This window comes from Cylas formicarius, unplaced genomic scaffold, assembly GCF_029955315.1.
Source record: "Cylas formicarius isolate icCylForm1 unplaced genomic scaffold, icCylForm1.1 PGA_scaffold_2__14_contigs__length_35257938, whole genome shotgun sequence".
Classification (NCBI taxonomy): Eukaryota; Metazoa; Arthropoda; class Insecta; order Coleoptera; family Brentidae; genus Cylas; species Cylas formicarius.
The window spans coordinates 6,665,122-6,681,713 of record NW_026844319.1 but is presented as its reverse complement, the minus strand read 5'-3'; the positions used below and the strand labels follow the sequence as shown (position 1 = coordinate 6,681,713).

General features: G+C 35.3%; 1 protein-coding gene across 1 annotated transcript in view; it reads left to right on the top strand.

Annotated features, from left to right (window-relative positions):
• Positions 1-1,392: 1,392 nt before the first annotated feature.
• The window catches only part of LOC132697800 (ribosomal protein S6 kinase alpha-5-like), a 126,058-nt gene continuing 110,858 nt past the window's right edge, over positions 1,393-16,592 (top strand). Inside the window, exon 1 of the mRNA XM_060663456.1 lies at positions 1,393-2,135. Coding sequence (XP_060519439.1) covers positions 1,976-2,135 — 160 coding nt within the window. The 5' untranslated portion in view covers positions 1,393-1,975. The remainder of the gene's footprint in view (positions 2,136-16,592) is intronic.

Here is a 16,592-nt window from a genome sequence, read left to right as displayed (position 1 = left end):
GATAGCCGTTGACCGATGCTAGTAACTTACAGCTCTCAAAGTGTATTATGTGTTCCCCGCTGCCCAGTGCGTGTTCAGCTACTGCAGACTTCTCTGTCTGTCCTAGCCTGCAGCTTGCTTTATGCTCCTTAAGTCTCGTTCCCATTGATCTCTTGGTAGTTCCGATGTAGACCTTTCCGCATGAACACGGAATGCGGTAGACTCCTGCAGCTGAAAGTGAGTCCCTCGTGTCCTTCGCTGACCTGATGGTCTGCTGGATTTTCTTTGTAGGCTTAAAGATTGTTTTGATGTCGTGTCTTTTCAATACTCTGCCAATCCTGTCGGTGACACTCGGAATATACGGCAGATATGCGTGGGAGGTGGAGGGTCGTTGTTCGGTATCCCGTGATCTTGATGATCTTGAGTTCATTGATCTCTCGATCTCCCTCTTGCTGTAGCCATTTGCCTCGAACGCAGTTTTCAGGTGTTCAAGTTCCATCTGGAGGTTCTCCGGTTCGCAAATCCTTCGGGCTCGTTCTGTCAGGGTTCTAATAACCCCATACTTTTGGCTTGGGTGATGGTTGGATAGAGCATGCAGGTATCTGTCCGTATGGGTTGGTTTTCTGTAAACTGTGTGGCCCAGCTTGTTACCTCGCTTCCTCACTAGTACGTCTAAGAATGCAAGTTGTTGGTCATTTTCAGTCTCCATAGTAAACTGGATGCTGGGATGCTGACTGTTGAGATGCTGCAGAAAGTTGTTGAGCTTGTCCATACCATGTTTCCAAATCACGAAGGTGTCATCCACGTACCGGAACCACGTTGCTGGCTTGTACTCTGAGGTCTCGATCGCTTTTTCCTCAAAGTGTTCCATAAATAAGTTAGCTATAACCGGGCTTAATGGACTTCCCATTGCCACTCCGTCCACCTGTTCGTAGAAGTTTCCCTTCCACACGAAATAGCTACCGGTCAGACAGACTTCAAAAAGTTTGCAAATATCGACAGGAAATATCCTGTTCACCAGGTCCAAGCAACTCTTCAGAGGTACTTTGGTAAACAGTGAGACGACGTCGAAGCTCACAAGGATGTCGTTTTGTTCAATATGGATATCTTGAATCTTGCGCACGAAGTCGGTGGAGTCCTTGATGTAACTGGTGACGTGTCCTACGTGTGGTTATTTTCTGTATAGCAACATTGAATATGACTTTTGGAAATTCCCTTACAATATTTCCGTGCTTAATTTCCTGGCATTTCCACAGGAATACATTTTTTTAATTACGGCAAATAACGAACTGGTCCACTGTAATATTCGCAAACCCGAATCCAAATCCAACTCTAACTTCAGCCACATTCCGAATAAATATTATGGAAAAACGGCCAATGTCGGAACAACGGGTAACGCTCTGATAACTATCGGTCCTCGTACGACCGCCGATACATTGACGGCCGCAATTCCCGCAAATAATATCCACATTGCACCGCGCAATCGACCATAAACACGCCTTTACATTTCTAAACGTAGAAATTATCTGAACAGTCGGGCCGGCGAAACAATTATTATTTCCACGTTTCCACATCTCGTCAGTCTCCGAGCAGCCGCCGTCGGATGCCTAAAAATAGCGTCCCGGCGCGAAAAGTCAAAGTAAACAAGCGCCGTGTCGAACTTTTGACAACTCGCGAAAGGAAAAAATCATTCGCGGCGGAAAGTGAAGGTGATCGCGTGAATGATAACGAAGCGTGGAGGGATCGTCGTCGTAAACAAATCCCACACGCACGCTGCTGCTGCAACGAAAATATGGTCACAGAATCGGGTCCATAATCGACGACCGGCCTCGCGGAACGACCCGAACGCGGACGTTTTCAAGTGTAAAAGGGTAACAATCTGCCATGTTGCCGGGAAAATCGATAACGTGCGGTGGAAAACCGCGCGTGGCATTTTCCGGAGATAAACTGTGTCAGTAGCTGTCGGCTGCAACGCCCGAGGGAACAGGTGGACGCCATGGACGCGCCCACGAGGAAAACCGACGGTGACGACGGAAATTTCACGAAAACTCCGGTGCCGCTGTCGAAATCGCCGGACGCGTCACCGTCTGTCCGCTCGATGACGCGCACCGTAATCGTGTCGCTGGACGAGACTGTGACGCATAATATCACGTACGGTAAGTTGCGGAGAATCGCACCGCGAACGCGCTTATCTAATCTCGATGACCGCAAACGCACGTTAAAATTAAATAACGACGGGATTGGTTCGAGTTTATTCGTCGTGAGATATCGAAAAGACTAATTGCTATTTTGCTACGTGTTTTCGTTGTGTATCACCCGGCGGGTGAGTGTGATGAAAAACTGAAACTATGAAAAATAAGAAAGCACCAGGACTTGGAAATATTAGCGTTAAACTAATAAAAACTAACCCATCAGTTTTGTTAGAAATCCTATCCAACATCTTGAATAATATAATATGGTGCGAAAATTATCATGGCATAAGCGTCATATGTCCAGGGTAGTCGCAATTGAGTTCTAACCTTCTTCTAAACTATATAGATCAAAAAATCAAAAACCGCATGGCGATATCTTCACTATCAACCGAGATATAGAGCGTTTTTCAATTTTCAATTTTGGAAATGCACTGCAGTAGCCTACCCAGATTTTTCCACAGTTCTCCATTCCTCATGGCAATCATAGTTGGCTATGGTCTTAAAAAAATGCCCTTTTGGAGCCCTTTTCAACCATATAGATTTGTTTCTTGCTGTTTGAGGGCGATGGTGCTATTTTTTTGTTAAACAATAGATGCCGTCAACAAAATTTTGTTATCCTATTCCGTTTCTGAACTACAGAGTAATTTTTAAAATTTAGCAATTTGCGGCACTCCTCATATCTCCATAAATATTTAAGCTATCGAAAAAATAAAAATACGTATATAGAAACTTCTGGATTCCTCCTGCGTATACAGCATTCTATGCATATGCGGCAAGGAATACATTGGAGAGACCAGACGAAAAATATCAACTAGGTTCAAATAACACGAAAGAGCCTTACGACTAAGACAAATAAATTCATCAGCTGTTGCCGAACACACTCATGGAACCGGGCATAAAATTTTATTTGATAAAACTAAAATTCTGGCATGCAATCAGTTCTTCTACCAACGAAAAATCCGAGAGTCTATAGAAATCTATAAAAAACCTAACAATCTTAACCGCGACTCAGGTCTCTACTGTCACCAATTTGGGAATCAGTCATCCGAGACGGTGTTTATACTTCACCCCCACCTCTCAAACAATATATAAGTAGGTACACAGTAAAATACGAGCCAGTTTCGGTCAAGCTCTGAAGAAGCCAACAGGATGATTGGCGAAACGTCAGCAATTTCGACTAAACAAAAACCGACGCAGGAGGAATCCAGAAGTTTTGTAAAAAGCATTACAGTAGCCTGTGGAAGTTTCTTTGAAAAATACGTATATAGAGATTTTTCTCCATAGAATCCAAATTAAATGCTAGCTATTTTTGTTTTATATTTTAAATTATGATATAAAGTTATCTATTTTTTAATGGGACTTTATTTATTTTTAACTCAAACCTGTATCCAATATTATAATATTTTAATATGACTTCTTATACTATTGCGGTAGGCAAGTTTCTAAATAAAACATAAAATTTAAAAATATGTATTGTATGTATTCTATTCTATGTCGATTTAGTTGTGCATATAATATTTCATCATTATATTTAAAATCAACATCAACTTAGTATTTGATAATATTGTGGAGAACGATACAACATAAGCTAAGTACACGAAGATGAAAAGACGATATTGAGAGAGATCTAAAGGTGATGGATATGGCGAACTGGGAACAAGTAGCGAGAAATTGAACGAGATGAGGCGAAAAGGCCCAAAGTGTTCTTCGGCCATGTTATTTTTGTTGATTTCTGCGCTTAAGTTGGCTAAAACAAATTGTTGTAGTCCATTTCGCATGCATTATTAGGATTTTTAAATGGTGTCATTAGACACGATGCTGATCCATATCCGTCATCGCCCAGTAATCCTGCACCACTAAATTGTTGCACGGATACAACTATAACAGAGTTCTCCCAAATTATATTGCTGTCTGCGGAACCCGGTCACAATAGCAATCATTTCTAATGAGTTGAAAAAAAAGTGGAACACTACAGAAAAAATAAATAATTTTCAAAAGATAAGATAAAACGGGATGTTTCCGTTTAAAAAAAAAACTTTTCTTAATTTTTCATTTCATTTTTAATTTTGATGTTAATCAACCTGAATTTCTTTATTAAAGGAGCTATAATATAAAACAAGAGTAACAAACGAAATAAAAATAGAGGATTATCATTAATCTTTTCTTTCCAGTTTTGGTTAGCAGATGGATGCAACGGTAATATAAGGAAATAATAATGGAAATTGGAAGCTTGTAACTTATAAAGGACAAACGCAACGGTGGAGACCGCAAAATACTCGGCAAAATGTAAACGAAGTAGTTCAGGATGTTTAATATGTTGGTTTTCAGATGACATATTTATGAATAATAAATAATAACGATTAAGGAAATTTTTTCTTGCCGCAGACTTCTGTTATTATAATTTTGTGATAGTCTAATGGACGAATCATATTTTAGAGATATTCCGTAGAGTGTGGTACAGCATTCATTAGAACCCAAACTTTGCCCCACAGACAAAAGCTGCTCTCTCCTAGAAGAAGAAGTGTTGGTATATACACTAAACGGCTGAAACGTGTTAGTTAAAAATATATACGGTGGGTCAAAAAGTAGGGTTTGAAATCTATTGTCAAATTCTGCACAATTCATATAGTATATCAAATCTTTTACTTTTTATGAGGAAAAGAAAATGAATATGGCGCATCTAAATGAAACCCAGGGAATTGAAATTTTAATTTTTGTTGGATATGAAGGTTGTAATTTGTTTAACGCAAAATATCTGCAATGGCCCATTACAAGATCCTTAGTGAGTAAAGTTGGGAGAAAATCTATAGAAACAAGACATGTCCACCATTAACTTCTTGACAGTATACTAATCGGTTTAAAATCCCTTACAAAACATTACCATTAATTTGCCTTACTTCGTATCTAATTATAAATTTAAAATGTCAAACTTTGTGGTTTTTCCTTATACACTTTTGATTTTAAATATCCTCAGACTAAAAAATCCAGTGGCGTAATATCTGGAGATTTGCAAGCCATTTTATTGATTCTGTTCTAACAAACGACTGCACGGTAACTAGTGTATTTAAATATTCACGCACTTGTCTATCAAAATTGTGTGAAGCACACTTCTGTGGGAACCGAACCTGTCTATCTAGAATATCAAACTGATATATCGTGCTCCAGCAAGAATTTGATCGAAGAAATAAGGTACAGTAATTTCGTTATTCAAAATCTCAGCACGCACATTTATTTTTTGTTGGTGTTGTTTATGATTTTATTTCATCCATCGGTTATTATTCGTATTCTAATTTCTACAATTTTGTTATTTACCATTCCATTTAAATTAAACTTGGTTTTATCACTAAACAGTATCTGACGAAGAAAATATGGATTTAAGTTGCACGTTACCATCATACTTTAACAAAACTAACCAAAACTGTAGTAAATTAATTTTGTGCGGATGATAATTTGTTGGTCTTTTAATACACGCAAAGGTGTCCGTCAACCAACCTCATTATTTAAATCTACTTCAGAACATGCATGATAGAGATTATCCCCAACTTCTAAATGTTAACTGTCAAAATTAGTTTTTGGACGATTTTTGCGTGCCCTAATGCACTAATTTTTCTCTCAATTCTAGGCATTGGTATTTCGCATTAAACAAATTACAAATTTATCGTTGAGTTCTCGTTTTGTCTCCATATCCAATAAAAAATTAAATTTAAATTCTCTTGATTTCCTTTAAATGCGCCATATTCACTTTCTGACTGACAGAAATGTAATTGTGACAATTTAAAAACTATTTTGGAACTAGCTACTTCCTTGTTCATTGTAAAATTAAATTAAAAGGTAGGTATGCTACACAAACTATGCGAATTTTGACCCAGAATTCCGAAATGAATTTAAAAAAATAGAGTTTTATTTAAAAAAAGAAACTTTGTATCGGCATCTACTTTTTAACCCAGTGTTATCTAACGGAATCAAATTGGCAGTTCCATGATCATTTTTTTCAAACAACCCTTTGTCCTCTGACTTTTTTAAAATAATCCCTGTACCTACCGACTGCTTCAAATTCGACTCTTTCCATTAGAACTTGGAAACGGTAATTTTGCGTATCGACAAGCCAGTACATATCTATATATAAAATTATTTGCCGGAAATATGTCGGAAAAATGCTTGCGGCTTTGAATGGCCTTTTAATGACAAATGGTAATTGTTGGACAGGGTGGGATTTTTTCAATGATTCACATGTGAATGCCATTTTGATGTAGCTTGCGAATCTGTCACACTTCCCATCTTGACTACCAAAATATTACCCGAACATAAACAAAGCAAAACCAAGCCGTAGTTTTAATACAAACGATTGAAGAAGAAACTAGGTCGTGACGCCAACTGTGTTTTTTTTGTGACAATTGAGACAGATTAATTACCTTGCATCTTTAATTCTCCCTTGAGCGACGATTTTTAAACCGCGGAAGGATTTCCAAAGTAAAAGACAATATATAACAACAGTAGCATAATAATATATATATATATATATATATATTATTATTATATATATTATTATATATATATATATTATTATGCGCCCTCTAGGGGTTACAGGCTCCCCTCGGGGGAGCCTGTAACCCCTAGAGGGCGCGTCCCCAGGTGGCGGATAGGGGGATGCCCGACCCGGTTCACCGGTGGGTAGGAGGGAAATAAAATACCTCCCGCGGACCAACAGGCACTTGCCAAACCGTCTGGCCAGCGTGGCAAGTTAAGGCTAGATACCCCTTATGGAATGTCGAACTCAAAAACAAGTGTATCCCAGGCGAGTAGAGATAATATCTCAGAATCTCGCACTGTGAAAACAGTCAGCCTCACGGATTCTGGGAGAGGCAAAAGTTCGATGATATCAAAAACAAGGAAAGACAGAGAGCGCATCAAGACAAAAACCCTATACGTGTCCACTTTTAACGTAAGAACCCTATCCACAGATGACAAATTAATTGAGTTTGAGGAAGAGCTGAAAGGTGTTAACTGGCATATAATTGGACTATCCGAAGTGAGAAGGTGTGGAGAAAGTTGCACAACACTGCAAAATGGACATACTCTCTACCACAGAGGCAACCAGACAAACAAGATTAATGGAGTGGGATTTCTCGTAAACAAAAACATAGTAAACAACATTATAGAATATAAAAGTATATCTGAGAGGGTGATATCGATAGATCCAAGAGTAAACAAAAGATACACATGTAAAATAATACAAGTATACGCCCCGACAACAGAACATGAAGATGAGGAAGTAGAAGAATTCTACGAGGAAATCAATCAGGTTTTGAATAACAACACGGCTCACTATGTTCTTATGATGGGTGACTTCAATGCAAAAATTGGAATAAGATCAGACCCACAAGAAAAAGGAGTAGGAGCATTCGGATCGGGAACACGTAATGAAAGAGGAAAACTTCTACTGAATTACGTTAAAGAAAACAACCTCCATATCATGAACACCTACTTTAAGAAGAAAGAAAGCCGGCGGTGGACTTGGAAAAGCCCAAACGGATTAATCAAAAACGAAATAGACTTCTTAATAAGTAACAACAAAAACATAGTACTAGATACAAGTGTAGTAAACTCCGTTAAAATGGGAAGTGACCACCGTATGGTCAGATCTAAGATATACTTCGATACAAAAATAGAACGATACAAATTGATCTCAAAGGGACCCAAAGGTATCAACACAGAGGAACTCAGAGTAAAACAGGAGCAATACCAACGTCAACTAGAAAATTGTATCGATCGAAATATGCTACACACCCAGTCTATTAATATGCTAAACAACGAGATCTCAAAGCAAATCCAAGAAATAGCACATAACGTGGCAGGAAATAAGAAAAAGAAAAAACTTCAGCTTTGCCAACAAACTCTGGATCTAATCAAAAAACGCAAGACGATAAACCAAGATATTACATTGAATCATATAGAAGTCACGGAACTAAACAAGACAATAAGAAAGAAAATCCGACTCGAAACAAGGAATTATAAGAACCAGCAAGTTAGACAGACGCTAGAGGAGAGAAAGAGTTTGAAAGTACTACAAAGGGAATTTAAGAACAGGACCCACATCACAAAGCTTGTAAATGAGAACAACATCGAATGTACCAGGATGGAAGAATTAAAAGAATTAACTGAGGCATTTTATCGATCGCTATACGAAAGCAAAGCCCAACCACCACTAGAAACATCTTCCAAAGAACGACAGAAGGTAATGAATGTAGGCTCAGAAGAAATCCCAGACATAACAAGTGAGGAAATTGAGAGAACCATGTCCAAAATGCCAAAAGGAAGAACAGCGGGAGGGGATGGTATCGTATTGGAAATGCTGATCTATGGAGGAGAAATAGTTCTGGACATTTTAAAGATATTATACAATAAATGCCTGCTGGAGTGCGACGTCCCCGCAGACTGGAAGAACGCCCTAGTAGTTTTGCTCTTCAAAAAAGGCGATAAAACTAAATTAAGCAATTACAGACCAATCAGCCTGTTGTCTGTCATGTATAAAGTATTTATAAAAATAATAACAGAAAGATTGACCAACAAACTTGACAGTTACCAGCCTAAAGAGCAAGCCGGATTTAGAAGAGGTTTCAGCACACTAGATCATCTGCAAGTAGTAAGAACAGTTATAGAAAAGACAAATGAATACAATATCCCAATCTGGGTCGCTTTTATTGACTATGAAAAAGCTTTTGACTCTGTAGAGATATGGGCTGTATTGAAGGCATTAAGCAACAGCAGAGTCGACTATCGATGCACAACCTTAATCCAAAATATATATAGCAACGCAACCCTCCAAGTTATGTTGAAAGATTTCACAGATAAGATTGATATAGGCAGAGGAGTTAGACAAGGAGAGTCCATCTCACCGAAGCTGTTCACGCTTGCGTTGGAGGATATGTTCAAGAATATCGGATGGGAAACTAAGGGCATTAAAATAAATGGAGAATACTTAAGTCACCTACGGTTTGCTGACGATATTGTTCTCTTCGCGGACAATCAACAAGATTTGCAAGACATGCTATTGGAACTAGATCAAAACTCTAAAAAGATAGGCCTCAAGATGAATATAGGAAAAACCAAATATATGACGAACGATAATATCACACAAGAAACGAGAATCGAAATCGATAACAAAAAAATAGAACACACAGAATCCTATGTTTATCTAGGTCAGAAAATAGAAGTTTCAAAAAACAACTTAAAAGCAGAACTACCGCGAAGGATATCGTTGGCATGGACAGCCTTTGGAAGACTCAGAGAGGTTTTTTGTTCAGGCCTCCCAAACACCCTCAAAGCGCAAATCTTCGATCAATATGTACTTCCAACACTAACATACGGTACAGAAACATGGGCAATTAATAAAGAAATCATTTGCAAGCTGCAAACAACACAACGAGCTATGGAAAGGAGGATGATAGGTGTAACCCTCCGGGACCGAATAAACAATAATATAATCCGGGAAAGATCAAAAGTGACAGATGTCATAGAGAGATTATGTAGACTGCGATGGAGCTGGGCAGGACATATAGCTAGGAGCAAAGATGATCGTTGGACACGCAGAGTGATGGAGTGGAGACCATGGAGCAGTAAGAGGAGCAGAGGACGCCCCCAGACTAGGTGGACAGATGATATAAAGAGACTGGTGGGAGACAATTGGATGAGGCATGCGCAGGATAGAAAGGAGTGGCAATGCTTAGGGGAGGCGTACGTCCGACGATGGATGGGTAGCTGAGGATGATGATGATGATGATGATATATATATATATATATATATATATATATATATATATATATATATATATATATATATATATATATATATATATAATTCTCACGTATTGATTCACGGATGGAAAAATGTGATGACACTATATTCCGGGATATCATCCGTTCGCTCGTTGAACTCCGACTGGAATCCTGCAGACGTTTCGCCAAAATCTTCAATGCTCGCGCTCCGAAAACACTTCGAACAGTGTAAAATATATATATATATATATATATATATATATATATATATATATATATATATATATATATATATATATATATATATATATATATATATATATATATATATATATATATATATATATATATATCCTCACGTATTGATTCACGGATGGAAAAATATGATGACACTATATTCCGGGATATCATCCGTTCGCTCGTTGAACTCCGACTGGAATCCTGCAAATCCTGCATCCGACTGGAATCCTGCAGATGTTTCGCCAAAATCTCACTTGGCATCTTCAATGCTCGCGCTCCGCGAGTGTTCGAAGTGTCGGATGCAGGATTCCAGTCGGAATTCAACGAGCGAACGGATGATATCCCGGAATATAGTGTCATCATATATATATATATATATATATATATATATATATATATATATATATATATATATATATATATATATATATATATACAACTACTTACGATAATATATTATTTGTTGTTATATATAGTCTTTTACTTTGGAAATCCTTCCCCGGTTTAAAAAATCTTCGCTCAAGGGAGAATTAAAGACACAATGTAATTAATCTGTCCCAGTTGTCACAAAAAAACACAGTTGGCGTCACGACACCTAGTTTCTTCTTCAATCGTTTGTATTAAAACTACGGTTTGGTTTTGCTTTGTTTATATTCAGGTAATATTTTAGTAGTCAAGATGGGAAGTGTGACAGATTCGCAAGCTACATTAAAATAGCATTTACATGTGAATCATTGAAAAAATCCCACCCTGTCCAACAATTGTCATTTGTCATTAAAAGGCCATTCAAACCTGCAAGCATTTTTCAGCCATATTTCCGGCAAATAATTTTATATATAGATATGTCCAGGCTCATCGATACGCAAAATTATCGTTTCCAAGTTCTAATGGAGAGAGTCGAATTTGAAGCAGTCGGTAGGTACAGGGATTATTTTAAAAACGTCAGAAGACAATTCACTGAAATTAAGGAGATACAGTACCTAATTACAGGATCGTTACTGAATACTTAGGAAAACGTTAGTTAAATATCCTTATCGCTGCCTATTAATTGCAGTGTAACACAAAATAATATAATAAACCCTCGTTCCCCTTGCTACCTGTATTGTTAAGGCCAAATTGCCGTTTAATGACTTACGATAATATAATATTATTTACTTCTTATCCCTGAATCATTTGGGTAATTGCAATATTTAAATTAAAAATACAATTCGCTAAAACGTTATGATTGTCCTAGGAACATTGAGCGCTGTAGTTTTAATCACAAAATTAAAAAATAGATGGTGAAATTATGTTTTGGTTAGTTTTGGTTAGTCGAATATATAATTCTAATTTTATAATTTTTTGCTGTTAAATTATGTTTATTCAAAACATCTCGATATAAATATTTATACTTGCCTTCTTGGAATATCATATAAAAGTCCTATAAATTTTCTTTAAACCCTTTGATATATTTCGTTATAAGGGTGTCTGAGAAAGTCAATTCAATTGGATCGTCTTGGCCCGAGAAACGCATTTTTTATGTATCATAATCATAATTAGGTTCCACAATTTACTTAATAGAGCCAGTGGATGGTGGAATTCTTGAATTATTCAATACGTGGATATGTTTAAAACGGTTGTTTGAAAAAAATTATCATGTACCTGCCAATTTCACTCCGTTAGATAACGCTGGGTTAAAAAGTAAATGCCGATACAAAGTTCCATTTAAAAAATGGAACTCTAATTTTTTAAATTCATTTCCGAATTCTGCGTCAAAATTCGCATAGTTTGTGTAGCATACCTATCTCTTAATTTAATTCTACAATGAACAAGGAAGTAGCTAGTTCCAAAATAATTCTTAAATTGTCACAATTACATTTCTGTCAGTCAAAAAGTGAATATGGCGCATTTAAATAAAACCAAGAGAATTTAAATTTTTATTGGAAATGGAGACAAAACGAAAACTCAACTATAAATTTGTAATTTGTTTAACGCGAAATACCAATGCCTAAAATTCAGAGAAAAATTAGTGCATTAGGGCATGCAAAATCGTCCAAAAACTAATTTTGACAGTTAATATTTAGAAGTTAAGGATAATCCCTATGATGCAAGTTCTGAAGTAGATTTAAATAATGCTGTTATCTGACGGACAGCTTTGCGTGTATTAAAAGACCATCATCCGCACAAAATTATTTTACTACAGTTTTGGTTAATTTTGTTAAACTATGATGGTAATGTGCAACTGAAATCCATATATTCATCGTCAGACACTATTTAGTGATAAAACCAAGTTTAATTTAAATGGTATGGTAAATAAAAAAATTGTAGATATTAGAATACGAATAATCCCCGATGGATGAAATAAAATCATAGTACCTTATTTCATCGATCAAATTCTTGCTGGAGCCCGATATATCAGTTTCATATTCTAGATAGACAGCTTCGGTTCCCACAGAAGTGTGCTTCACCCTTGATAGAAGAAGTGCGTGAATATTTAAATACACTAGTTACCGTGCAGTGGTTTGTTAGAACAGAATCAGTAAAATGGCTTGCAAATCTCCAGATATTACGCCACTGGATTTTTTAGTCTGAGGATATTTAAAATCAAAAGTGTATAAGGAAAAACCACATAGTTTGAAATTTTAAATTTATAATTAGATACGAAGTAACGCAAATTAATGACAATATCCTGAGTAATGTTTTGGAAATGTTTTTAAACCGATTAGTATATTGTCAAGAAGTTAATTGTGGACATGTCCTGTTTCTATCGATTTTCTCCCTTTTTTTTACTCACTAAGGATCTTGTAATGGGCCATTGTAGATATTTTGCGTTAAACAAATTACAACCTTCATATCCAACAAAAATTAAAATTTCAATTCTCTGGGTTTCATTTAGATGCAACATATTCATTTTCTTTTCCTCATAAAAAATAAAAGATATGGTATGCTATATGAATTGTGCAACCCCAATCGGATGGACCGTTTTTTTTTTTTAATTATAGAATGTAAAGCTATGTCGTCAATATCAAGGCCACCAGCGAAGCAGCTATAAAGGGTCAGAATTGCGAGGACGGTCAGGCAATAAACGACTTAGCGGTTCCGGCGAGCGCTTAGGATCGTTTTTGCTTGTAGACCCTCTTTCGTAGCGAATATGATATACGTATTTTTCTCATAGTTGAATTTTTTGATTAATTACTTGTTATATAGGGATGGTACCGTTTTATTATATTTGACATTAGTAATTATTTGTATTATATTTTATTGGCATTTCTTCATATTAAACTAATAATACATAAGTGTACATAGAACCTAGAATAAAAACTAAAATTATATCTATGATAACACCTAAAATTAAGTAGAAGTAAAAAATTAATCTTAAAAAAAAATCCTTCTCATTCCAATCCAATATTAGCGTATATCTTCGGCAAAAATAATAGGTTATTGATTTATAAAGAAAATTGTCTTATGTTTTTTACTCTTCATTCAGTCTGAATTTGTTTCAGTGTCCGATAAATTAGAGATATTTAGTGTTAGTCAGGGATCATTTTCGTCTCGCTTATTGCTACATATTGATTTTACACATTTACAGGAATCAATACACTTCATAAATTTTCTTTTACAGGAACATAATGTTTTGCCTAAATTAAAAAATCTTATTTAACAGAAAATTGAATGTCTCTGCCTTTTTTTACATCGACAGGTGTTTAGAACTGAGGTATCCTCTTGTAATATTGCTTCGGTTATCAGTACATGTGAAATTTTCCAACTCATTAAGGATCGTCAATTGTCTAGAGACAGTTACGTAATCGCTTTCTAAATAAATTTGAATTTCTTCTTGAGCGACGCTTATCCGTGTAAGATATTGAGTGACCACAAACGTGCATGGTTTCAACAAGTTTTTTATATATATAAATATTTTTTTCCATTTGAACTCGCAAAGATGATGTCTTGACAAATATTAAGTATTTCCGTTTCTTTGCTGGCATTACATGTTTCGCTGGAGACAAGAAAACTCTTTAAAAAATATAAATTATTTGCTTTTTGTAATTCTTAGTTTTTAAATTCTGCATTCAGTATGTCAATTATTGCCATTTTAATATTTTGGCAAATCTTCGTCATTCCTGGCGGACCAAAGGATAAATAGTTGGACGTTTCCGTTTTAGTGTGATGCACTACTGCTTCAATGGCTTGCTCTTTTATGTTAAGTTCCAGGGTTTATTAAATAAAGCAAACAACTCAGACTCTTTTAATCAACTCCGCTAAACATTTTGCAAACTCTGTCCACAATCTTGAAAAACTTCATAAAGCAACAAATTCAGTCACATGTAGAAAAAAGTCTTGTGGGATTTCAGTCGTCCTGTGACAAGTAAATAGCTGTGAGTGTTTAAAGCAAACTAACTTTAACAGAGTTCAGCGATTACAGAACTATTGCCCAAGACTAACATAAGGTATCCGAACATCTTACACGATATTTGCACTCTGCGACCTTATTTTTCATAATTACAAAAAACCATATTCCAAAGTATTTGCAGCAAAGACTGCATTTTAGCATAGATGAATATACGTCAAACTGTCGTTTTCGGGCTATATTATAACACTATTCTGAACTATTCAAAAGATCCTCCTCTTATATAATTGTAAACATAGTTCATAAATTTACGGCTAAAATACTACAATGAAAAAATTAATTTACCCTTAAACAAAATTATTTAATTCTTTAATAAAAGAGCAGTCATATATTTAATGAAACTTTAGTATAAATTAAGAACTGAAAATGAACCAATACCAATAAACAATTCCTGAAAATAACCTTTATCAGCATTTACCTATTTAATTGATCTCGCGAATTCTACGATATTTCAGACTTCTTACTCTTTATTTTATGTTTTCCTTTTAATTAATTTATTTCCTTGACGTTAATGTGCCTAAGCACCTTTTGTGTATAAATAAACTTGTCAAGGCGAACAAGCGGAAGAAAATTTCAAAAATTATATTTGTTTATTTTCTATAATAAAAGTCCTTTATTATTATTAAAGACAGAAAAATAATTAAGTGACAAGGTGTGCCTTATAGTTAGATTATATATTCGGGAAGTCACGATGATCAAAGAGTTTCTGGTATATATAAATTTCGCTGAATATATGAAACATGTTCATAAAAAATTAAATTCGTCGCATGTCATGAATGGCTTCGGGTGCGTTTAAACGTAATTTTCTTGTAGCTGCATCGTCACTTGCAAGGGGCTCACTTTTTGATGATCTGCATATTTTTTAAAAAGGTGTAAATTTTTGCTTCGTGAAAAAACTACATACCAGTAATAATTATTACTGCACTGAAGTGCACTGAATGTGTTGTAGCCAAAAAGTAACAAATCTTTTATAACATATGGTATTGTTTCGGATTTATTTCATTTTTTCATACCTAAAAAGAACTTACTTATATTAAATAGCAGCCGCTAGTAAGCTAAATAAAAAGTTTGAGTATCTTCAAAATACTTTTTTTTGAAAGACGCATAAACTTCTATAAACTGATGTCGAGATAAAAATTTTAGAAAGAAATTTTACAAATTTTAGAATCTTAATTCAAACTTCCTTTTAAATAATGCGATCAAAAATATTGATATTCATTTGATTGCGTCAACGTAAACAAAACGCAAACAAACATTTCAAACTGAAATTGTTTTTATATATATTTTTGCCTCTTATAATGAATTCGTAGGCTAAGGGGTATTTACTGTTTAAGAAATTTTAAAGGCCTAACAATCCAGACACATTTTTAAAAAATTATTTTGTAATAGTTTCACCCCTAAAAAATTCACTTGAACCCTCTGTATATTATTAAAAACCTTATAAAAAATTACGAGAACTACAAAAACTTCATCAAAATGGCTAAATTACATTTGTGTTTTTGATGTAACTTTAATCAAAAACTCTGGAGTTCTACAGGCTGGTGTGTAGCAATTTTACACTGTTTCTAAGAATGCAAAACCAACTGGTCGTCCAAAAATCGTATGGTGCAGGGGGTGGTGGGAGTGAATTTTATAATAAAAATGACAAAAAAATATTATGTTGTTGTTATCTACAACATACAGCCATTAAACTGACAAAACCGCTTTTCAATATTTTTATTAGAAATCTTTTTTTTTTTCATTTTAAAAACACACCGCATAATGCTTTTATATCTTTAACGAATACACGCTTGTTCTGAAAACTCATTTTTATGTTATCGTTTACCTCGCTGTAAATTGAAAACTATTTGGTTTATCAAAAAAATGCTTTTTATAAATCATATGCATTGAAGATCAACGAATCAGCTACTTTTTCAAAAACTATAATCGGATGGATCGTTTATTTTTAATTAGTAAAATATGAAGCCCTGTCGTGAACATCACAGTCGCCAGGGAAGCAGAAAGGGTCAGATTTGCAA